Source organism: Rhinopithecus bieti, unplaced genomic scaffold, assembly GCF_001698545.2.
Source record: "Rhinopithecus bieti isolate Rb0 unplaced genomic scaffold, ASM169854v2 scaffold_30687, whole genome shotgun sequence".
Lineage (NCBI taxonomy): Eukaryota > Metazoa > Chordata > Mammalia > Primates > Cercopithecidae > Rhinopithecus > Rhinopithecus bieti.
The window spans coordinates 983,935-1,009,699 of NW_016813366.1; the positions used below are offsets into that span (position 1 = coordinate 983,935).

At 41.6% G+C, this 25,765-nt stretch overlaps 2 protein-coding genes across 3 annotated transcripts in view; both read right to left on the reverse strand.

The window, feature by feature from the left end:
- The window catches only part of LOC108512645 (60S ribosomal protein L18-like), a 17,071-nt gene extending 16,719 nt beyond the window's left edge, over positions 1–352 (reverse strand). The window contains exon 1 of the mRNA XM_017847970.1: positions 3–352. Coding sequence (XP_017703459.1) covers positions 3–312 — 310 coding nt within the window. The 5' untranslated portion in view covers positions 313–352. The remainder of the gene's footprint in view (positions 1–2) is intronic.
- STPG4 (sperm-tail PG-rich repeat containing 4) overlaps positions 1–25,765 on the reverse strand; it is a 62,808-nt gene that overhangs the window by 34,220 nt on the left and 2,823 nt on the right. For both annotated transcript variants that reach the window (XM_017847985.1, XM_017847986.1), the window contains exons 2-5: positions 25,503–25,562; positions 23,986–24,243; positions 2,808–2,872; positions 2,551–2,605 (exon numbers count right to left, since the gene is read on the reverse strand). In XM_017847985.1, the coding sequence (XP_017703474.1) occupies positions 2,551–2,605; positions 2,808–2,872; positions 23,986–24,243; positions 25,503–25,562 (438 nt within the window). The remainder of the gene's footprint in view (positions 1–2,550; positions 2,606–2,807; positions 2,873–23,985; positions 24,244–25,502; positions 25,563–25,765) is intronic.

A 25,765-nucleotide genomic window follows, 5' to 3' on the forward strand; every position in this document is an offset into this window, starting at 1 on the left:
GCGCAGTGCACATACCTTTAGTTTAGGCACCTCCTGAACCCGCACGTCGTCCGTTATGGTCCCCACAACCACGGCCGTTTTGTTTTCCCGGCCAGGAAGCTTCATCTTCCGGATCATCCGGGAAAGGGACAGAGGTGGCCGGTTGGTGCGACTCATAAACAACCTCTTCAGCACAACCTGGTTGAATGTGGAATTGGTTCTTCTGGCCAGAAACCTATACAACTTGACCAACAGCCTCAGGTAGATATCCTGGCTCTTGGGCTCCTTGCGCCGAACCTTTCGGTCCTTGTTGTGGCGAATGTCAACTCCCATGATGGCGCCTCCTGCTCTGCCAGGTCCGGAAAGCTCTGTGTCATCTTAAATTTTGTTGCACTTTGTCAAAACAGCTATTTTGAGGTCTCTGTCTGAAAGGTCACATATCTCTGTCACTCTGGGATTGGTCACTGGTGCTTTATTTAGTTCAACTGGTGAGGCTGTGTTTCACTAGATGGTCTTGATACTTGTATGCTTGCCAATGTCTGGGCATTGTAGAGTTAGGTGTTTATTGTAGTCTTCGCAGCTGATCTTGTTTGTACCTGTCCTTCTTGGGAAGGCTTTCCAAGTATTCAAAGGGAATTAAGCACTGTAATCTGTCTTTGGTCACTGTAGCTGCATCTGCATTAGAGGGCACCCCAAGCCTAGTAATTGCTGTGATTCTGGTAGACTTGTAGAGGTACCGCCTTGGTAGTCTTGGATAAGATCTGAGAGAGTTCTCTGGATTACCAGGGAGAGACTCTGGTTCTCTTCCCTTCCCTTCCCCCAAACAAACAAAGTCTCTCTTTGTACTGAGATGGCTAAAGCTGAGGGAGGGGTGACACAAGCTCCTCTATGGCTAATATCCCTGGGACTGCGCTGGGTCAGAGCCAAAGCCAGCATGGTACTGGGTCTCACCCAAGGCCTGCAGTAACTACGGCCTAGCTACTGCCCATATTCACTCAAGGCCCAAACAAAAGCTCCTCCCTTCAAGGCAGCATGCTGCCCCCTGGGCCCAGTGCAGATCAGAAATGCCATCTGGGAGCCAGGCCCTGGAGTCAGGAAACTTAGGAATTTGTTTGGTACTCTATTCTACTGCAGCTGAGCTGGCACCCAAGCCAGAAGACAAAGTTCTTCCCACTCTTCCCTCCCCTCTTCTCAAGCAGGAGTCTCTCTATAGACACAACCACCCAGGCCTGTAGCAAGTACTAGCTGGATACCACTAATGTGCACTCAAGGCTCTTCAGTCAGCTTGTGGGGAATGCTGCCAGGCCTAGGTCTCTCCCTTCAGGGCAATGGGCTCCCCTCTGGCCCAGTGGGAGTCCAGAAATGCCATCCAGGAGCCAAGGCGTGGAATTGGGAACCCCAGGAGCCTGCTTGGTGCTCTACTTCACTGTGGCCGAACTGGTATCCAAGCAGCAAGACAAAATCCCCTTTGCTCCTCCCTCTCCTTTCCTCAAGCAGTAGTCTCTCCCTGTGACCACTGTAGCTGGGAATGTGCTGGGTCACACCTGAAGCAGCACAGCACTGTCTGGCTAAGGCCTGCAGTGAGTGTTGTCTGGCCACTGCTGGCGTTTATTCAAAGCCCAAGGGCTCTTTAGTCAGTAAGTTATGAATCTTGCCAGAACTGGGTCCTTCTCTTTAAGGCAGTGGATTCTCTTCTGGCCAGAGATGTGTCTAGAAATGTCTGGGAGCTAGGGCCTGGAATGGGGCCTCGGGACTCTGCCTGAGGTGCCCTGTTCTGCTGTGGCTGAGCTGGTATCCAGATTGCAAGACAAAGTCCTCTTTACTGTCCCCTCTCCTCCTCTCAAGCAAAAGGCAAGCATCTCTCTTGAAGCTGCAAGCTGTGCTGCCTGGGGCTGGGGGATGGCTGCTACAAGCACTCCCTTGGCTGCCCCAGCTGGTGTCTCACGAGGTCTTAGGTACCCTAAGTCCACTGCCTCTGAGCCCAGCACAGCACCAGAACTTGCCTAGGAATTGCAGTCCTTGTGGCCTAGACTGCCTTTCAAGCTTATTTAGGACCTCAGAGCACTTCAGCCCACAGTGGTCGAGAGAGCTGGAACTCAGTATCGAACGGCTGGGATGGGCTAGGGCTGGTCTAAATGCTCCCTCCACGGGCACCAACTGAATTCTGTCCTGTGTTGCTTTCCCTGTGACAGGCAGCACTGTGTTCCTGTGCAAAGTCCCATCATCACAGCATTCCCTCTTCCCCAAGGGCAGATTCTCTCTTCATGCCACATGGCTGCTGCCAGGGGATGGAGGAGGGTGGTGTCGTCAATTCAAGACTGTCTTTTCTACCCTACCCTCTTCAGTGTCTCTTTCCTTGACACAATGTTAAAACCTGGTATTGCAATCCCGCACCTGCTGTTTGGTTCTTATAGAGGTGTTTTCCTGTGTGAATAATTGTTCAGTTTGGTGTTCCTGCTAGGAGGAACACTCACGGGAGGGTTCTATTTGGCCATCTTGCTCCACTCCAGAAAGCACAGCATATTTTAAACATCAAATTCATCATAAGTTAACTGTCTACATTATACTTACAGGAATAAAATAGGTTGTTGGGAATCTTTGAACTGTTGACCGAAATACACAGCTCCTATATTTAAAAAAAAAAAAAAGAAAAATGATTTTCTAAATCTATTTTTTAAAGATCTTTGTTAACTTATTCCCTAACTTTCATTAAATATTTTAAAATGTTAATCTGCATATGAGGTGCATAAATGAGGTTTAAAAGCCATGAGGATTGGCATGTAGGTATGTAAACAGAAAGGTGGCTTATTTAGTAAGTATATAATTACCTGGAAGCATATTTGGGAACCGGTGCAGGAAGCACATTGTATTGTCCCGGAGAAAGCTGAAGTGACTGCACAGAATGGACAAGGACACCAATAGATTAATAGAGGTTGTAAACTCACTTCACTATCTGTCATTCGTAATCTTTTATTTTATGACCATACAACATTGAATAATTCCTTCTTTATTTTAATAGTGGAAAAGGAAAAGGTATATTTCCAAAGGTGGAGCTTCAAAACATTTAACATATATTCAGTCTTCATGGTGAATTTTATAGACAACATGCCTGAGATGCTGCATAGGAAAATGTCAAATTGATCACATTTTTTTCTTTTTATTTTTTTGAGATAAGAGTCTCACTCTGATACCCAGGCTGGAGTCCAGTGGCGTGATTTCAACTCACTGCAGCCTCTGCCTTCCCGGTTCAAGCAATTCTCTGCCTCATCCTCCCGAGTAGCTGGGATTACAGGTGCGCACCACCACGCCCAGCTAGTTTTTATATTTTTAGTAGAGGTGGGCTTTCACCATGTTGGCCAGGCTGGTCTTGAACTCCTGGCCTTGAGTGATCCACCTGCCTCAGCCTCCCAAAGTGCTGGGATTACAGGCATGAACCATGGCGCCCAGCCACATTTTTTTTTTTCTTTTTTTGAGGTAGGTTCTCTGTTATACAGGCTGGAGTGCAATGGCATGAACATAATTCACTGCAGCCTCAAACTTCTGGACTCAAGTGATCCTCCCACCTCCACATCCCAAGTAGCTGAGACTACAGGTGTGTGTCATTGCACCCAGCTACTTCTTTATTTTGTATAGAGACAGGATCTCATTATGTTGCCCAGGCTGGTCTTGAACTCCTGGGATCAAGCAATCCTCCTGCCTCAGCCTCCCAAAGTGCTGGGATTACAGATGTGAGCCACTGTACCTGGCCTGATCACATCTTATTTTTATTTATTTATTTAGAGACAAAGTCTCACTCTGTTGCCCAGAGTGGAGTGCAGTGGCATGATCAGAGCTCACTGAAGCCTCGACGTCCCAGGCTCAAGTGATCCCCCCACCTCAGCCTCCCAAATAGCTGGGACCACAGATGCGTACCACCATACCTGGCTAATTTTCTTGGTTTTAATAGAGAAAAAGTCTCGCTATGTTGCCCAGGCTGGTCTCAAACGCCTGAGCTCAAGCATTCCACCCACTTTGGCCTCCCAAAGTGCTGAGATTACAGATGCAAGCCACTATGTCCAGCAGTGATCACATTTTAAATATTCTAGATTCAACAAATCAATTCAGCCATTTAGTGAGCCTGCTCTGGGGTAAAGCTCAGCACTAGTAGTAGGGAATACAGTGGTTAAGAGAACTACGGTCCCTGACCAGCAGGAGTAAGAGGCACCTACAGATACAATCCTAACATAAACCACTGTCATCAGTGCTAAAAGACAGATCGAAGATATGGGAGTAGGAAGAGATTAAATCCAACTGGGTGACCTCAAGATGACAAACATGATGAGATTTGAGGGAGGCTTTTAAGAAGGGCAGGACTTCCTCAAGGAGCTCAAGCAAGGGTCTTCCAAGAAAGAGGGGCCTCACATCTAACACTATTTCCATCAGGAAATTGTTGCAAACAACCTGGGTGGCTCCATTGCCCCTGGGTCTAGGGACATTAGCCCAAAGGTATGATATGAAAATGTCAGGAACTGGTTAAAATAGACAGGAGAGGCCGGGTGCAGTGGCTTAATGCCTGTAATCCTAACACTTTGGGAGGCCGAGGCAGGTGGATTGCTTGAGGTCAGAAGTTCAAGACCAGCCTGACCAACATGGCAAAACCCTGTCTCTACTAAAAATACAACAATTAGCCAGAGGTGGTGGTGGGTGCCTGTAACCCCAGCTACTCGGGAAACTGAGGCATGAGAATCACTTGAACCCGGGAGGCGGGGGTTGCAGTGAGCCAAGATTGTGTCACTGGACTCCAGCCTGGGCAACAGAGCAAGACTCAGTCTAAAAAAGAAAGAAAAAAAAAAAAAAATAGGAGGTATGTGAAGGAAGGGAGGGAGAGAAAGAAGGAGAATGAGAAGCCAGGAGGAGATCACCTAGACCTCCAGAGCTGGCAGGGAGGAGAAGAGGAGTTACATTATAAAATCCTAGGATCTGAAGTGAATAATCCCCTCCACCCCTATTATTTTACATCAGATTTTAAGAAACAATATCGCTTTTGTTAAAAAGGCATCTACCTCCTAGCACTACCTGGCACATGGAAGTTCACTACTATATTTCGCTCCGCAGATGTCTTTCCCGTATTAGTATACAACTTTGATTGCAGAAGCAGCTTTTTGTGGATAGAGTGATGATAACAAGTAAACACAAATTTTATGATGAAACATATGCATTTTCCTGATGCACCTGTGCTTGTTGAGTGCTCACTTGACATCACAAACACCAAGGAAACAAGGGCATTCTTGTGTCATTCTTGTGTCTTATAGAAGCACAGAAACACAATTTAAACGGGGCATTCTTGGGGGCCAGCAATGTCCTATTTCCTGATTTTGATGACAATTACACGGATGTTTGCTTTCTGTTTTTAAAATGTGCATATTTGCTTTATGCTCTGTCTCGCTCTCTCTCTCTATCTCTCTCACACATACACAGATATAAACAGGAGGCAAAAAAAAGAAAACCGAAAAGGGGAAAAAAACTCTTAAAGCAGTCATTTATTTATCTATACTCAGCAATCCATGTAAGATTTCCATAATGAAGTGCTCATGGAAAAACTCTTAGCATTATTCTGGAAAGGAATATTGGTTACCTGTAACATATATATTTGTCCTACTATACTTGGCATTTACCATTCTTTGCTATTTAACATAGTTGAAAGGGGGCTTTTTTTTCATAGTCTTGATTAGTCAGTTGTTTTATGTAGGAGACTGTTTTCCTGTGTATTACTAAACTTGGTTCCATTTTCCTTGGGTCTAATGGTATATATATATATTCCTAATTCCAACATATGCGTCTCAGTTCTTTTTTTTTTTTTTTTTTTTTTGGAGACAGGGTCTTGCTTTGTCACCCAAGCTGGAATGCAGTGGTGCAACCATAGCTCACTGTACTTCAACCTCCCAGGCTCAAGCGATCTTCCTGCCTCAGCCTTCTGACTACTTGGGACTATAGGCATATGCAACCACACTAGCTGTTTTTTAAAATTATTGTAGAGTTGAGATATCACTATGTTGCCAGGGCTGGTCTCAAACTCTTGGGGTCAAGCGACCCTCCCACCAGAGCTTCCCTAAGTGCTGAGATTATAGGTGTGAGCCAATATGCCTGGCCAGTTCTTCATTTTTAAGGCTTAGAGAATCTAGACAAGATGCCAGTAAAAATATCTGATTCTCACTAATTAATGTTTCAATCCATGCTGATTAGGCACTCAAACCTTTTTTTTTTTTTTTTTTGAGACTGAGTTTGGCTCTTGTTGCCCAGGCTGGAGTGCAATGGCGCGATCTTGGCTCACTGCAACCTACGCCTCCCGGGTTCAAGTGATTCTCCTGCCTCAGCCTCCCCAGTAGCTGGGATTACAGGCATGCGCCACCATGCCCAGCTAATTTTGTATTTTTAGTAGAGATGGGGCTTCTCCATGTTGGTCAGGCTGGTCTCAAACTCCAGACCTCAAGTGATCCACCTGCCTTGGCCTCCCAAAGTGCTGGGATTATAGACGTGAGACACCGCACCTGGCCAGGCACTCAAATCTATAAGAGCTTGAATGTGGCAGGATGATATTAGTGTGGGTATATAATTCAGTTACGTTGCACCAAACACCATCAACATCAGAAAACTGAAATAATGTGAAAAAAGCCAACCCTACTTACTAGGCTCTTGGTGTCACTACATATACATATATATCTACATGTACATATACATATACATGACTTTATTTAGAACAGATTTAGGGTCATAGCAAAATTGCAAGGAAAAAGATTTCCATATACCCTTTGCTCCCACACATGCATAACCTCCATTATCGTCATCCCACACTAAAAATGTACAGTTGTTACAACTGATGAACCTACACTGACACATCATTATCACTCAAAATCCTTATGTTACATTAGACCTCACTCTTGGTGTTGTACATTCAAGGGTTTTGACGAATGTGCAATGACATGTATCTATTATTATAGTATCACAGAGTGGTTTCACTGCCCTAAAAATCCTGTGTTCTCCATATTTATCCCTCCCTCCCCTCAAGCCCTGGCAACCACTGATCTTTTTATAGTCTCCATAGTTTTGCCTTTTCCAGAATGTCATATAGGTGAAATCACACCATATGTAGCCTTTTCAGATTGGCTTCTTTCACTTAGTGATATGCATTTATGTTTCCTCCATGTCTTGTTATGGCTTCATAGCTCATTTCTTTTTAGTGCTGAATAATATTCCATTGTCTGGATGTACCACAGTTTATTTATCCATTCATCTACTGAGCAACATCTTGGTTGCTTCCAAAGGTGGGCAATTATGAATAAAGCTGCTCTAAACATCCATGTGCAGGCTTTTGCGTGGGTGTAAGCTTTCAAGTCCTGTGGGTAAATACTATGGAGCACAGCTGCTGGATCTTATGTAAGAGTGTGTTTAGTTTTTTAAAAAATGGCCAAGCTGTCTTCCAAAGTGGCTATACCATTTTGCATTCTCACTAGCAATGAATGAGAGTTCCTGTTGCTCCACATCCCTGCCAGCTTTGATGTTGTCAGTGTTCTGGATTGGGGCCATTTCATATTTGTGTAGTATCTCATTGTCTTAATTTGCACTTCCCTGATGACACATGATGTGAAACAATTTTTCATATGCTTTTTTTGACATCTGTATGTCTCCTTTGGGGAGATGTATATTAAAGAGTTTGGCCAATTTTTTAATTGAGTTATTTTCTTATTGCTGGGTTTTCAGAGTTCTTTGTATATTTTGGTTAACAGTTCTTTATCAGATATATCTTTTGCAAATATTTTCTCAGTCAGTGGCTTGTCTTTTCATTCTCTTTAGGCTGGTCTCAAACTCCTGACCTCAGGTGATGCACCCGCCTCAGCCTCCCAAAGTGTTGGGATTACAGGCGTGAGCCACCGCGCCTGGCCAAGTTCTTTGATTTCTTTCATCAGTTTGTTGTTTTCCTCATATAGATCTTGTACATATTTTGTTAGATTTATACCTAAGTATGTCATCTTTCAACATTCTAATGTGAAGGCATTATATATGTGTGTTTGACCTTACCAGTAATATTTTATTTCATAATGCAAATAATCCTATCATCGTGAGTTCTGACACACGTAGTTTGAGAAGGAAGAGAAGTAAATTCATTTCATCTAATCTTACAATTTCTAGCCAAATGTTTGGTCAATGGAAGAGAGAAAAGGCATGCTTTTGAAAGGTACTGTGTTTTAAAATTCAAATCCCACTTTTTCATTGCTGGTATATAGGAAAGTAATCGACTTTTGTGTATTAACCTTTATCCTGCAAACTTGCTATAATTTGTTATTAGTTTCAGGAATTTTTTGTTGATTCTTTTGGATTTTCTAAATAGGCAATCATGTTATCTGTGAACAAGGGCAGTTTTATTTCTTCCTTCCCAATCAGTATACCTTTTATTTCCTTCTGTTGTCTTGTTTCATTAGCTAGAACTTCCACTACAATGTTGAAAAGGAATGGTGAGAGAGGACATTCTTGCCATTTTCCTGATCTTAGTGGGAAAGCTTCTAGTTTCTCACCATTAAGTATGATGCTAGCTTAGGTTTTTTTATAGATACTCTTTATCAAGTTCCTCTGTATTTCTAGTTTACTGAGAATTATTTTCATAAATGCATGTTAAATTTTCTCAAATGTTTTTTCTGCATCTATTGACATGATTATGTGACTTTTCTTTTTTAGCTGTTGATGTGATCAATTATTTTTAAAATATTGAGCCAGCATTGCATACCTGGGATAAATCTCACTTGGTTGCAATGTATAATTTTTAATATATTATTAGACTTAATTTACTATCATTTTGTTGAGGATTTTTACACCTATGTTCATGAGACATATTGGTCTGTAGTTTTCGTTTCTTGTAATGTCTTTGTCTGGTTTTAATATTATGGTGACGCTGGCCTAACAGAATGAGTTAGGAGGTGTGTCCTCTGCCCTCTATCTTCTGAAAGGGATTAGTAAAGAATTGGCATAATTCTTTCCTTAAATGTTTGATAGAATTCACCTGTGAATGCATCTGGGCCTGGCAATGTCTATTTTGAAAGGTTATAATTACTGATTCAATTTAATAGATATAGGCCTGTTGAGAGTCTATTTCTTTTCATGTAAGTTTTGGAAAATTCTATCTTTTAAGTAATTGGTTCATTTTATCTAGGTAATCAAATTTGTGAAATACAGTTATTCAGAATATTCCTTTACTATCCTTTTTAATGTCCATAGGATCTGTAGTGATGCCTCTCTTTTGTGTCTGATATTAGTCATTTGTGTTTTCTCTCTTTTTTGTTAGTTAGCCTAGATAGAGGCTTATCAATTTCATTATCTTTTCAAAGAATCAGTTTTGAATTCCTTGATTTTCTCTATTGATTTTCTGTTTTCAATTTCAACAACTTTTGCTCTAATTTTTATTATTTCTTTTCTTTCACTTACTTTGGATTTAATTTTACTCTTCTTTTTCTGGCTTCCTAAGGTGCAGACTTAGATGATTAATTTTTGGTCTTTCTTCTTTTCTAATACATGCATTAACTACTACAAATTTTCCTCTAAGCATTGCTTTTGCTACATTCCACAAATTTTGTTTTCACTTCCATTTAGTTCAAAGTATTTTAACATTTCTCTTCAGACTTTTTTCTAATAACACAGATCCATGTGTTATTTAGAGGTGTGTTGTTTAATCTCCACATATTTTGGGGTTTTCTAGTTATGTCTGTGTTATTGATTTGTAGTTTAATCCTATTGTCGTCTGAGAGCAGACATTGTATAATTTCTATTCCTTTAAATTTGTTAAGGTTTTTTCTTTTTGGATATGGAGTCTTACTCTGTCACCCAGGCTGGAGTGCAGTGGTGTGATCTCGGCTCACTGCAACCTCCGCCTCCTGGGTTCAAGTGAGTCTCCTGCCTTAACCTCCCAAGTAGCTGAGATTACAGGCACTCGCCACCATGCCTGGCTAATTTGTTTTTTTAGATGGAGTCTTGCTCTGTTGCCAGGCTGGAGTGTAGTGGCAAGATCTCAGCTCACTGCAACCTCCGACTCCCTGGTTCAAGAGATTCTCCTGTCTCGGCCTCCCCAGTAGCTGGGATTATAGGTACGTGCCACCACACCCAGCTAATTTTTGTATTTTTAGTAGAGACAGGGTTTCCCTATGTTGGCCAGGATGGTCTCGATCTCCTGACCTGTGATCTGCCTGCCTAGGCTTCCCAAAGTGCTGGGATTACAGGCGTGAGCCACTGCACCTGGCCAATTATTTTGTATTTTTAGTAGAGATGGGGCTTCACCATGTTGACCATGCTGGTCTTAAACTCCTGACCTCAAGTGATTCACCTGCCTTGGCCTCCCAACGTGCTGGGATTACAGGCGTGAGCCACCGCTGCTAGCCCTGTTATGCTTTATGGCTCAGAATGTGATCTCTCTTGGTGAATGTTCCATGTGAGCTTGAGGAAATGTGTATTTTGCTGTTTTTGGATGAGGCAGTCTATAGATATAAATTATATCCTGTTGATTAAATGGTGCTGTTGAGTTCAACTATGTACTGACTGATTTTCTGCCTGCTGTATTTGTCCATTTCTGATAGAGGGGTATTTATACTGAAGTCATCTATTTCTCCTTGCAGTTCTATCAGTTATCGCCTCACATATTTTGACGCTCTGTTGTTAGGCACATACACATTGCCAAATATAATTATATCTTCTTGTAGAGTTGACCCCTTTATTATGTAATGCCCCTTTTCATCCCTGATAACACTTCTTGCTTTGATGTCTGCTCTGTTTGAAACTAATATAGCTACTCCTGCTTTATTTATTTTTTTTTCAATTTGAGAGCAGGTACTGTTTATTAACTGATCAGATTAGAAAAATAATCATAGTAGACACCTTCATTCATTCTTCTAATAAGCCTGTTGATCTGGTCCCCCCGTTGCCAGCATCTCCACTTCTACAAAATGGGTGGTCTTTTTCTTCATTCCGTCTTGTGGAGAGGATAATTTGAAGGGTCACAAGAAGTTATTTGCTTCTTTGAAGAATTTTCCAACAGTATAGATCTCATGAATCAGATCCTCCATACAGATGATGCCATATTTACCAAGAGATCGAGCAATCAAAGCGTTATCTGTTAAAGCAATTTGCTTCTTATTGATTTTGCTATAACCATGCTTGTAGATTAATTCATTTACTGACTTCAGATTTGGGTACTCCTATGTGATACATGGTTATACAATCCTCAGCATGTTAACTGAAGCCTTGTTGAGCTCCACAAATGTTCCATTGAAGATGTGATGAAGGCAAAGAAGCTGCAACACCTTTTGGACCTTTGGGCTCACGTCATTGATACCTCTGATCCTGATGACAAACGCCAATTTGGGTTCTGCAAGTACACAGGGGCTGTCAGCTTTTCTTGCCATTCTAACCATTTGAATTTCAGCTCTGTCCACCTGCCTATATTCCTTGTGATGGTGCTTTGCTTTTTCATAGATAAGCTTTCTCCTTACCTTTAAAAGCATCTTTTGGGCAAACTTCTTTCTCAGGTGCTTGACCTTCAGCTCTGTGAAATTCCTTCACTTTTTCTTAAGGGTTTCTGGCACAGCAGGAAACTTCTTCTCTTTGACACCCTCCGTGGTTCCAGCCAGAAAAGAGGCTCCTGCTTCTTTTGATTAGCATTTGCGTAGTGTATCTTTCTCCACCCATTTACTTCTAATCTATATGTGTCTTTACTTTTTTTTTTTTAATAGTGAATCACTCTGTTGCCCAGGCTGGAGTGCAGTGGTGCAATAGTGGCTCATTGCAGCCTCAAACTCCTGGGATCTAGCTATCCTCCCGGCTAAGTCTCCCAAGTAGCTGAGATTACAGGTGTGCCACCATGCTTGGCTAATTTTTAAGTATTGTGTGGAGACTGCATCTTACTATGTTGCCCAGACTGGTCTTGAATGCCTGGCCTCAGGTGATTCTCCTGCCTCAGCCTTCTGAAGTGCTAGGATTACAAGCATGAACTACCTCATCTGGTCGCTATGTGTCTTTACATTTAAAGTGGGTTTCTTGTAGACAGCATACAAGATTATGCTCTGACAATTTTGATTAACTCTGACAATCTGTCTTTTAATTGGTGGTTAGAACAATTAGCATTTGTGTAGTGTATCTTTCTCTACCCATTTACTTCTAAATCTCAGCCCGCTGCACGCTCCGTGTCCCGGGTTCAAGCAATTCTCCTGCCTCAGCCTCCTGAGTAGCTGGGACTACAGGCGCCCACCATCAAGCCAGGCTAATTTTTGTAATTTTAGTAGAGATGGGGTTTCACTATGTTGGCCAAGCTGGTCTCAAACTCCTGACCCTGTGATCCGCTCGCCTTGGCCTCCCAAAATGCTGGGATTACAAGCGTGAGCCACACCGCACCCCGCTGTGGTATCAGTCTTTTTCATGAGTCTGTACCTGTCTCTGGTATAGACTCATGAAAATCTGTGACCATCTGTACCGTGAATTTCACAAGTTTTTCTCAGCTACCTCCTCACCCTTAGGTGGCACAGGATGACAAAAGCTGGCTAGAGTTGGGTATTGCCCTTCCCTCAGGTCAGTTAGGTCCTGATTGAATAGTTTTTCCTGAGGGCAGGCCTTGTTAATAAGAGAGTATCTGACATATTTCAAAATGGTTCCTTTTCCTCTCCTCTGCCAGCAGCAGGGGCAGGATTTTTCTCTATAAGAACCTGGGAGAGCTCCTGCAGGTAAACCTCAAAACATGTGAGGGTCCCCCTATGATTAGGTCCTCCTGGAGCTTTTAACTCTCAGATTCGCTAACACTTAGCCTCCAGCAATTCATTAGCTGTAGTTCAGGTATTCCTACCCCAGCCATGGTTGCTGCAGAAGTTGGTATGTTCTGCCCTGGCAAATTGTAATTCTCTGTATCCTCCTGGCCATATTTCCAATTTTGGGGATAGTGTGCCCTGTGACCTCTCTTACAAGTCTAAAAGAATTGTTGATTTTTCAGTTTGTTTAGCTTTTAAATTGTTGTTAGGATGGAACTGCAACTTCCAAGCTATTTACATGGAGAACTGGAAACTGGAAGTCAGCGTGACACCATTTTGAGAACCCAGACCCATAAATAGGTGAGTCAGAAGGCAACAGATTTTCTAAACCTTTAGAATCCCTATTAGAATTATCATAAAGTAAATGCAGCCAGAGGGCTGGCAGGGACAATATTTCCAGGTACTGTTTTTTTTTTTTTAAGGCAGGGTCTCACTCTATCGGGGAGTGTGGTGGCGTGATCTCGGCTCACTGCACCCTCCAACTCCCAGGTTAAAGCAACTGTCCTGCCTTAGCCTCCTGAGTAGCTGGGACTACAGGTGCATACCACCACGGCCAGCTAATTTCTGTATTTTTAGTAGAGATGGGGTTTCGCCATATTGGCCAGGCTGGTCTCGAACTCCTGACCTCAAGTGATCTGCCCCCCGCCCCCACCAGAGGTCTCCCAAAGTGCTGGGATTAGAGGCATGAGCCACCACGCCCAGCCATTTCCTGGTACTATTGATAAAATTTCTTCAAGTGTCTCTTCTCTCTCAGAAGTAAAGCCTCTTGTGTCATATGGAAACATTACTGACTCACTGTTCAGATTTCTTTAAGGTCTGAGAAACAGACAACATGGGACTTTCTCAAAAAAAAAAAAAGAAGAAGAAGAAGAAAGAAAGAAAACATGCCTAATGATACTAATGATATCCTTAATTTCACCAATATCTTGTAATTTTCACTAAGAACTACAAGTGAGTGTCATCCCTGAGATAAATTCTCTGTATCCAGCTTTCAAACTTCACTTTTGTTTGCCACACTCTTGACATATTTTAAGTGACAATCACTGCATTACTTTGCAGGGGCTCTTTGAGAAGTCTCGCCTTTAAAAAAAAAAAAATCTGCTAAATAAGCCGCTTGACTAACCACTTTGAGTGTTACTTTTTTTCATTTAAATAAATAATGAATTGTTTCATCTTCGCTACATTATGCTCTTTGTTATTCCCACATGTAACTCTTGGGTTCTCAGAGTGAATGGCACCCTTCCTAGTGAACTGGTTTATAGCTATATAGTAGTGCAACTGTTCAAAATCAACACACACTTCACGTCTAAAATGAGTATTCAGATCACTGCTGTTGTTTGTTGCTTTCTAAGTAAAATTTATCATTTTACCACTTTACTGAACACACTGAACACCTGGGGTAGGGTTGTACACTCGGTGGGAGGATTCTCCAGGGATGCTGTGTGGCTACTGAAGGATCCAGGATGCCCACTCTGATGTTCACCATTACTGCTGCAGTGTTGCTAGCAGGTCAGCCCTTCTGTGGGCGCAAACTTTGGTTGACAACATGCTCAGTGAAAAACTATCCTTTGAAAATCCCTTCAGCAGTCATTTTACCGTGGAGCATTCTGCAAATTAATCTATTTTCAGAGATATCCTCATCACAGCTATAAACACAGCTAACAAAGATCAGTGAGTTAACTGCCAGATTTTTCAACCTGTCTCTCAACTAGTTCAAGGATGTATTTTATATTCAAATGAGTCCTTTGATTCATTCTCTAATTTAATGGGGTACCTTTCTAGCCTGGCTACCTCTTTTTGACCAAAAACAGATATAGGGGCAGGGAGGGAATAGAATCGCCAAATTTGTTTCATTTTACATGAGCTTCATCTTCCAAGGCAATGCTAAAGCTAACCTGGACAGAAACTTCAGACAATTTCAAATTTCATTTGCTTAATTGTGATTTTCATTGAAATGTTCCCAACCTAGGAAGTAAATAAGAGAATTTTTTTTTAAATGGAACATTTTAAGAAAGAAAACAAGAGAACAAAATGTTAGTTAGAAAATTTTGAGTTACTTACAAATGGGCATGATTGAAAGAGTATCATTTACACACTGAAAACAATATCAACAGAAAGAAAAAAATTAATAGTCTCCTTGCTCCCTATCTAACCTCTACTTTCCAAATGGAAACCACTGTTGGTGATTATGAAAGTATTTCTCAGGGGAAAAAAGTATGCATTTAACATCACATATATGTATTTTGTTTTCATTTATACAAATAGGATTATACTCTAAATATTGACTTGTACCTTTGTTTTTTTTCATATAGTAACAACTTAGAGATGCTTCCATATGAACACATATAGATTTACCTCATCTTTTTTTTTTTTTTTTTTTTTTTTTCTGAGACAGAGTTTTGCTCTTGTTGCCCCGGCTGGAGTGCAATAGCACGATCGTGGCTCACTGCAACCTCCGCCTCCTGGGTTCAAACGATCTCCTGCCTTAGCCTCCTGAGTAGCTGGGATTACAGGCGCCTGCCACCACACGTGGCTAATTTTTTTATATTTTTAGTAGAGACAGGATTTCACTATTTTGGCCAGGCTGGTCTTAGGTGATCTACCTGCCTCGGCCTCCCAAAGTGCTGGGATTATAGGCATGAGCCAGCATACCTGGCCAACCTCAACATTTTTAATGGTTGCACAGTATGTCATTTTTATGGGTGTATCATTATTTAACTGGCATTGCTGAGTTTAAGGCTATGTGCATTTAGAATGTTGCTAGGTTGCCAAATGCCCTCTAAAATATTTGCACCAGTTTGTATTCATATAACAACATATGAGAGTATCTGTTTCTGTATCCCCTTTGCCAATATTGGGTATCAACGTACAGTACTTATATAGTTGATCACCTGATAGGCGAAAATTGTGCCTCACTATTATTCCTCTGTAATTATTAGTTGAAGCCAAGCATTACTTTCTTTTTTAGTAATTGGTGTATCTCTTTGTGAATTGCCAGCTCATGCCCTTTGCTCATTTTTTATTTGTTTGTTTAAGACGGAATCTCACATTGTCACCCAGGCTGGAGTGCAGTGGCGCAATCTTCGCTCACTGCAAGCTCCGCCTCCTGGATTCACGCCATTCTCCTGCATCAGCCTCCCAAATAGCTGGGACTACAGGCATGCGCCACCACGCCCGGCTAACTTGTTTTTGGATTTTTAGTACAGTTGGGTTTTCACCGTGTTAGCCAAGATGGTCTTGATCTCATGACCTCAGGATCTGCCCGCCTCGGTCTCCCAAAGTGCTGGGATTACAGGCGTGAGCCACCATGCCTGACCACCCTTTGCTCATTTTTAACCAGAATATTTATTTTAATTGGATTGTAAAAGACCATGACTCATTTTCACCATTTGATGGAAGTGATAAAGCCAGTTAGTGATCAACATTTTCTGGAAACTCCCTTGCATCTTCACAGTGGTAGTACTCTACATTTTTTTGCAGTGACCGACCTTGTTCAGTAATGATTCACTGGCTACAGGCTGAGACAGCATCACCATCTTCTCCCTGTCCCATTCATTGTAGATAGATTCTGGAACCATGCTCTGACTGGCACAGTTTAAACTGACTTCAGGTTGTCCTGAAGTAACCCTAGCATGTTGATTTCAAGTTTATACTTTAAACTCCTCCATGTAAGTCATTAGATCCATGCTTCTAGTTGAAAATATAAATGATGCATTTCAAATGGTAATGGACTTCTACTCTGCAAAGTAGAGTTGCAGAATAGGACAACCTGTCTCTAGGACTTTGGGCAATGCATCTGGAAAGACACAGACTTCAATACATCCTTCCCTGAACAATTCCACTCTATGACTAACCATAGGGGATGGTCGAATATATTAGGATATGTCCGTATACAAGAACACTATGCAGCTATTAAAAATGATGTATAGACTGGACATGGTGGCTTACACTTGTCATCCCAGCACTTGGGGAGGCTGAGGCAGGAGGACTGCTTGAGTCCAGGAGTTTAAAACCAGCCTGGGTAACACAGTAAGACCCTGACTCTATAAAATAAATAAACAAATGTATAAATACATAAAAATAAATGATGTGTAAAGAATACATGATGGTATGAAAAAAATTCATAATATATTTCTAAAAAGAAGAAATTCTGGTTTCTGCAAATGACGTGCTAGGTTATTTATTTGGGCGATTAACCTCCCCACTGCTGACAACTAGAAATGAAAGGTAAAATATTAAAAACAAACAAACAAAAGAGGTTTTTTGTTTTTTGAGAGAGTCTCGCTCTGTTGTCCAGGCTGGAGTGCAGTGTCGTGATCTCGGCTCACTGCAAGCTCCGCCTCCCGGGTTCAAGTGATTCTCCTGCCTCAGCCTCCTGAGTAGCTGGGACGACAAGCACCCGCCAACATGCCCGGCTAATTTTTTGTATTTTTATTAGAGACGGGGTTTCACTGTGTTAGCCAGGAAGGTCTTGATCTCCTGACCTCGTGATCCACCCGCCTTGGTCTCCCAAAGTGCTGGGATTACAGGCATGAGCCACCTTGCCTGGCTACAGAAGAGTTTTTAAAAAGATACGGAATTGCCAACAATATAGTAGGAAACTATATGATCCTAAACCAAAAGGCGGCAAGAAGCCAAGAAGGTAAGTGGCCCAATTTTGTCTAAAGGATGTTTGCTGGTCCAGACTAAATTCAACAGAACGCAACTGAGTTTAAAAGAACTTCAGAGCCCTGGAAGAATCCAGGGGTCAAAGCCTGGGCCTATTCATGACAAACAGAGGAAGGAGTCTAATGGGAGATACCCACTGGAATTTGAGACCCTGGAAGGGTAATTCCTGAAAGTAAACTCTCGCACTTCACTCCATTGCCAATGGGACTGCAGAGAGTTGCCTTGGTACTAAGCAAGAATTGGGAGGGAGAAGAAACCCATCCCTGAGAGAGTATAACCATGGGCTGTCCGTTTCATGAATTCCAGCCCAACCACAAGAAAGATTTAACCTGCCTAAAATGTCAGCAGCACCAAGCTTCACAAACCCAGGATTAAACATACCGATGGATAAATCAAAAAGGGAATTGACCACAGTGGCTCACTCCTGTCATCTCAGCACTTTGGTGATCCAAGAGGACATAAACACTGGATTTTGAGTTGTACCAGACTAGTAGCTCCCCTAAATATTAACAGAAGCAAAAGCAAACCTTAGGCCTTGGGGAATTCACAAAAATACATTTTCAAGAGTAATGAGCAATACACAGTTAAAGACAATCACATACACATAAGAAAACAAAATGAGTAAGGCCCAGTCAGATTTCAGGTATTTGAATAATCATTAATTCATTCACAGATTCAACCAATATTAATCATCAGACACTATTCTAGACAGTATAATAATGAGCAAAACAGATAAATATTCATGTACTCATGAAGCTTCATTCATGGGAGAAGGCAGGTTAACAAATAATCAATGTAAAGTGCAAGTAAATTATATAGTACACTTGACAGCTATAGATGCCAAGAAAAAAATATAAGAGCCACGCAGGGAAGATCTGAAGCGTTGAATAGTAAATTTAAATGAGGCTCATTGAGAACATGACACTTGAACAAAGACTTGAATTAGGACAGAGAGTAGGCCATCCAGATATCTTGGATAAGAGTATCCCAGAAAAAGGGTACAGTGAAAATACCTTGAGGTTGGAGTGTGAGTGGTAAGTTCAAGATACAGCCAGAAGGACAAGTGGGTCAGGACGAGAGTGACAGGGAGTAGTAAGACAAAGTCAAGAATGAAGACAGTTCACAATATCCCTGCTAGCCTTGAGAAAAACCACTCAGAGATCACACTCACTATCATATTGCTTTAACCTAGTGGTTCTGAACCAGGAGCATGGCAATGTCTGAAGACATTTTTGGTTGTTACAACTGGAAGAGTAGATTGCTAATGATACTTAATGAGTAGAGGCCAGGTGCTACAATGCACAGAACAGCACCCCCCACCACCCAACCACAACAAAGATTTAACCTGCCTAAAATGTCAGCAGCGCCAAGCTTCACAAACCCAGGATTAAACATACCGATGGATAAATCAAAAAGGGAATTGACCACAGTGGCTCACTCCTGTCATCTCAGCACTTTGGGAGGCCAAGGCAGGAGGACCGCTTGAGCCCAGGAGTTTGAGACCAGCCTGGGCAACATAGTGGGACCCCATCTCTACAGAAAAAAAAAAAAAAGGAATTGGATATACAAGTTTGAAATTCAAGAAAAAAATCTAGGTGACAGATATAAATTTGGTAATCACCAACAAATAGATGGTGTTCATAGCCTTGACTGAGACTGGATGAGATCACCATTCAGGGAAGGAGCAGAGATGGAGCAGAGGTTTGAGTGCCTGGGGCACTCCAAGATGGAGATGAGGGAAGAGCAGAGATGGCAAAAAATGGCTGAGAAGAAAAACCAAAAATGAGGATGGGGGAGGAAGCGTAGGAGGTTTGAAAAGAGGGGAGAGTGGCTGGGTGCGTGACTCATGCCTGTAATCCCAGCACTTTGCAGGGATGAGGCGGGAGGATCGCTGGAGCTCAGGAGTTTGAGACCAGCCTGGGCAACAAAATGAGACCGCCTCTTCTAAAAATTTAAAAAATTATCCAGGCATGGTGGCTGGTGCGTGCCTGTAGTCCCAGCTATTCAGGAAGCTGAGGGGGAGGATAGCTTGAGCCTGAGGAATTGAGGCTGCAGTGAGCTATGATTGTGCCACTATACTGTAGCCTTGGTGACAGTGTCATAAATAAATAAATAAATAAATAAGATATACAAGATAAAACCACCCAAGAGAATGGGAAAGTAAACGGACTAGAGAAGTCCATTCAGTGCCCATTAGAGGTGAAGAATTTAGCATGAGACCAGTCATGCAGCTACATGGATGCAGGTATTAATATAAAGAGAGACGTAACCAGGGTTGTGGCTTTGCCAAACAAGTAAAAGATGAGCAGTTAGGGGCAAGGGAATTGACAGTGTATGCAGGGAATAACTATAATGATTAACTATGGGATTGGAGCTTTGCAAGGAAGAAGGGGGTTGAGGCGTAGTGAAAAGGTGGGAGAATCAATAGATTAGGATTGTAGCCTGCGGGGAATGGAAAAATTGTTAGGGTTGGGATATTAGAGGGTGGGATTCATGTACAGATTGTAGAGTTGAAATTCTTGGTCTTGAAAAACATCTAAGGAGTGAGTGGCTGAGGTGGCGGAAAGTTCAAGAAACTGAGAAGCCAGGTTGTTGAAAGATCATCTACGTGTGTGTTGAAATTATTATATGAGTAGTGAAAAGAGTGACAGTGAGGGAAGGGGGCTAGTATCAAGGAATAAGGGAAGTAACCCAGGGGTCAGTGGAGGACTACAACACTAGGGGGAAAAGCAGGTCATAAAACTGTACATATGGAGAAGGTGGTCCCGTTTGTGTACATATGTTCTACAATGTGAATATATTATTTATCTGTTAAGAAAAAGGTTATTAGAAAAATTACGGAGCCACCTCAAATCTTCTTTGAAAAGGGCCAAATATAGATAAGTATATGCATGTACACACACACATTCAAATACCTATATATATATTCCTTTTTTTTTTTTTTTTTTTTTTTTTTTTTTTTTTTGAGACAGGGTCTTGCTCTGTTGCCCAGGCTGGAGGGCAGTGGCACAATCTCAACTCACTGTACCCTCCACCTCCCAGGTTCAAGCAATTCTCGTGCCTCAGCCTCCCAAGTAGCTGGGATTACAGGCCTGTGCCACATTGCCCATAAGAAAAATAAAAAATTTGGGGTTTCACCCTGCTGGCCAGGCTAGTCTCGAACTCCTGGCCTCAAGTGATCCACCTGTCTTGGCCTCCCAAAGTGCTGGGATTATAGGTGTGAGCCACTGCACATAGCCCATATATATATATATATATATATGCTTAAAAAGACTCTTCAGTAGGGGTGACAGGGTTGAAAAACTAACTATTTGGTACTAATAGTTAGCCACTCAGCACTTGGGTGATGGGATCAATCGTACCCCAAACCTCAACATCATGGAATATACACGGGTAACAAACCTGCACATTCAAACCTGAATCTCAAATAGATTCAAACCTGAATCTAAAATAAAAGTTGAAAAAAAAATAGAAAGGCTCTTCAATGTAGATTCTTGAGTTGAGTTATATGCCTCAGAATAAAGATACTAAAATAGTGAAAACTTCATTGCAAATAAAAGCAGCCACTGAAAGATATAAAATGAATATTCTGTGAAAAATCATAAAATTTGAGAATGCTGTTCTAGCTTAATGAATAATAATATATACTATATCTACCCCAAATTCAAATTATTCTGAGTTCTGCTACTAAAATATTAGAATTTTGAATTTTACTGCTGAGTAAACAATGTTTATCTTTCTCCTTGTGAACATACATATCTTTGAAATAGAAAATTAGAAAAACACTGAATCTTTCCAGTTTCTAGAGTTTAATCCTTTGTGGGAGTTGGAGAGGAAAGAAGAAAGTAACAGAAAACTATGTTTTCAGGGGGTTTTATCCATCCTCCTAAGTAAGCCAAATTCTTTTGGTCTTTTAAAATTTTTAGTTTTGGCCGGGCACGGTGGCTCAAGCCTGTAATCCCAGCACTTTGGGAGGCCGAGACGGGCGGATCACGAGGTCAGGAGATCCAGACCATCCTGGCTAACACGGTGAAACCCCGTCTCTACTAAAAAATACCAAAACTAGCTGGGCGAGGTGGCGGGTGCCTGTAGTCCCAGCTACACGGGAGGCTGAGGCAGGAGAATGGCGTAAACCCGGGAGGCGCAGCTTGCAGTGAGCCGAGATCCGGCCACTGCACTCCAGCCTGGGCGACAGAGCGAGACTCCGTCTCAAAAAAAAATAAATAAATAAATAAAATTTTTAGTTTTGAGTAACTCCAACCTTGTATGTTTTCTCCTTTCAACACTGGGCCTTTGGCTGATTTTCAGGGACTTGTAAAAGCGAGAAGAGAGGAAGCAGAAAAGAAAATGGCAGAAGAGAATAAGAAAGAAAAACTCTGCATTTGAGATAACCAGAACAATTTCACACCTAGCCTGGTTACCTGGTAGCAAGCCATAAAGGTGCTAGTATAATTTAGAGTTTGTATGCATCCACTGAAGCAAACAGGATAAGATATACCCAATGAACACTTATCATTCTGTTCTGTTTCAAAGCTATAATTTGCAAAGCAGTAGAAAGGCTGGATTTGACATGTGTTCATCCTGCTGAAAATTTCGTGTCCACTTTAGTAATTACAACCCGTACTTAATTCAACCTCTGGCTGTAATACATTTCTCTCAGGTTATCACAATAATATTCTGATGAAGTTACGAAGATTGATGCTATTATTTGCTTCTTTATAAATGGGAAATATTAATGCACAGAGAACTGAGACAAGTACCCAAAGTCCCAAGTTAACAAAGTCCAAGTCACAACTCTATCCCTTGAACAGACTGTGTTCCTGACATTTCCATGCCTTCAACAATGCTATACTCCTCCCTTGAAATACCTCCTTTGGATTCCATCTACCCAAACCCTGCCCCTCATTCAAGGCGAGGGGCACATGGTAGACTGGAAAGAGGACTAAATTTTGGTGCAGAAACCCTCAGTAAAAAGTGCTGCTTCACCTATTTAAGTATCAGCAGTGTGCCTTTGGATAAGTTACTTAGTCTCTACTCACCTTAGTTTTCTTGCATGTAAAATGAAGTTATTATCTGTTCTATCTATTTCAGAATGCTTAAGAAGGAAGCAATTAAGAGAATATACATGGAAGCCCATAGTAAACCATTAAGAGCCATGTATTATACATGGCTCTTCACTAATACATAAAAGACATGTATTAGTGAAGGTCCAGTTAAGTTCTACTTAAGCCATGGAGCTTTCCAGCCTTTTAATCCAGCCTCCTTTGGCACTTGAACTCTCCTTTGGCATTTCCAGCTCCACTATTTATCTGCGCACTTGATAAACTTTGTCTTGTATTGTTGCTTAAATACCTCCGGGTCAGGAACATCTTCCTTCCACAGAGCCTAGTGCAGGGCTGTGAGCTCAGTAGTGCTCTTTATTATCAATGCTACGAACGAACTGGTGGAGCTTAGAAGCTGACCCTCCTGGGACCACAAGCTCACTACTTTTCTTATTTTTTTTTAATTAAAAAAAATATTTTTAGAGACAGCATGTCACTCTGTCACCCAGGCTGGGGTACAGTCACATAATCATAGCTCACTGCAGCCTCAAACTCCCAGGCTCAAGGGATCCTCCTGCCCTGACTTCCCAAGTAGCTAATTTTTTTTTTTTTTTAAAGACTTGAGGTCTTGTTATATTGCCCAGGCTGATCTACAACTCCTGGGCTCAAGTGATCCTCCTACCTCAGCTTCCATAGTAGTTGGGACCACAGGCATGCGCTACTACACCTGGCTATTTTTCTTTATTTTTTGTAGAGATGGGTCATTTCTAAGTTTTTAAAAGCTTCCCTGTAGTGTGTAGTTACATTTATGCTCTAATAAGGATACCCCAGAGGGGCAGGGTTTTCTCTTTAAAAGAAGAGGGTTCACCACATATACTGCTTGAAGAGATCAGAGCATAGCCCAGTGACAGATAAGATCCTAGGGGCTCACCAGGCTAGGGGAATCCCACCAAGAATTGCCCAAGAGGGAAACATTTCTCCCCATGTACTCCCCTTAGGTTAAGAAGACGTGCCGGGCGCGGTGGCTCAAGCCTGTAATCCCAGCACTTTGGGAGGCCGAGGCGGGTGGATCACGAGGTCAGGAGATCGAGACCCTCCTGGCTAACACGGTGAAACCCCGTCTCTACTAAAATACAAAAAACTAGCCGGGCGAGGTGGCGGGCGCCTGTAGTCCCAGCTACTCGGAGGCTGAGGCGGGAGAAAGGCGGGAACCCGGGAGGCGCAGCTTGCAGTGAGCCGAGATCCGGCCACTGCACTACAGCCTGGGCGACACAGCGAGACTCTGTCTCAAAAAAAAAAAAAAAAAGAAGACGTTATAGGGAAAAATCTTGCTGGAAACATTTGCAAATCAGGCAGTCCTTGTTTGATTTCTATACGAAATAAGACATCTTAAAGGTTTTCCATTTCTCCTGGGGGAAGATATACTCTATGTATAAAAATACTTTCCTCAGGGGCTCTTAGTAGCTTTCCCACACACGCTTTACCTGATCTTTGTCAACTAGTGTGCTGGGGCTTGGCCGTGGTTTGTCTTTGAATGAGTAAGTAGCCGCTTGCTTCTTTAACAGGTCCAGGAAGTCAGGAGGCATATACTGCGGAAGATCATTTAGGACTGGATTGTTCCTTTGCACAAGAGGTGGTTTTTTCCTTCCTTCGTTTTTAAAATTGTAGGTTGCTATCACTGGATTTAATAGGGATTCTTCAATAAAAGTTTTCAAGTGGTAAGTGCCAGGTATAGGAGTATTCTGTGGAAAATTGACATCAGTTTTAAGATTGTATAAACACATAACTTCTCTTAAAACACCATTCTTGGATGGGAAGCCCCCAAATACCATTTCCCTTTGTTTTCAAGTTTAATGAAATTATATCAAATACAGTAAACACTCTTGACAGAACAGTATTTCAAAATCATGATTATTTCCTTTCTGAAATAATTGCTGAATTATAGCAAATGGGTTAGAGTTGAAATTTAACCTTTTTTTTTTTGTATTTTTAGTAGAGACAGGGTTTCACCATGTTAGCTAGGATGGTCTAGATCTCCTGACCTCGTGATCTGCCCGCATTGGCCTCCCAAAGTGCTGGGATTACAGGCATGAGCCACCGCGCCCGCCCAAAATTTAACTTTTTAGAAGGCAACTTTGGTGATTCAATTTTGGGATTCAACCTTGACTATGAATCTCAGACCTCTAGTGAGACCACTCAGGATAGTTTCTTGGCTAACTAGAAGCTATCCTACATCTGTTTAGCCAATACTATGTTTCTCTCTAGCCCTCAAGTGGGAAGCTAAAGGATAATGACATGAGACCAGGATAAACTGGCAGAGCATATGGCCTAGTTAGTCCAATAAGAGGTTTGGTACTTTCAAATTACAACCAGTGTGGCTGAATGGCCAGAACTGAACATTTAGTCACTGCTGCTTTTGTGGCCATCTTTCCACTAAGCACTCAGCTCAGTTCTGCCATTAAAATTACTACAATTCCAAGAAGGCTTTGACCCATGAAGTCCCTCTATTATTGAAGGGCATTGACAGAACATATCTCTGTAATATAGAAATTCTCTGGAGAGGGGGATCTTCTGGTCATTTTTCTTCCATATATTACCATTTTGCTTTCACATCATATTGACCATATTAAGAACCATTTGCATAAGGTCTATACCATGTCAAATAAAAACTGAAACCAAAACACCTTTCCAGAATGTATGCTTTTTTTGTTTTGCAATCTCACCCAGATCATAAGATCATAGGTTAGCCTTATCTAGATGTTCTGTAAAGCACCTAGATTTCTAGAATTGTTTAACTTTTCCAAGCTTCTATTGCATTCAAAATTAAGTTAGTTTCTCATTCATATGCTGACACTAAATTTTAAGTATGAAATGAGGTCCATGCAGATCTGAACAATTACTGTTTTCTTACAATTAAGTGTTAGTCTTAAAAGGTATAACTGATTAAAATATTAATGGAATAGGAATAATGTGAATAGGAAAGACTGAACAATGTACATACTGTTAATGCTATTCTCCACCATCCTTCTCTTTCAAAAGAGGAAGTCTTTCGGGCTGGTTTCTATTAATAAACACAAAGTATGCTTATTCATTTGAGAGGTGATCCCTTGAAATTAAATATAATTTGTAAAGCATTTGTTTGAAGAAATTCACACCCATACCAAACTGACAAGCCTTCATTAAAATAAAAGCTACAATAATAAATTTGCCCATATTTCCTTAAATTGTTATTTTATGATCTTTTTTTTTTTTTTTTTTTTTTTT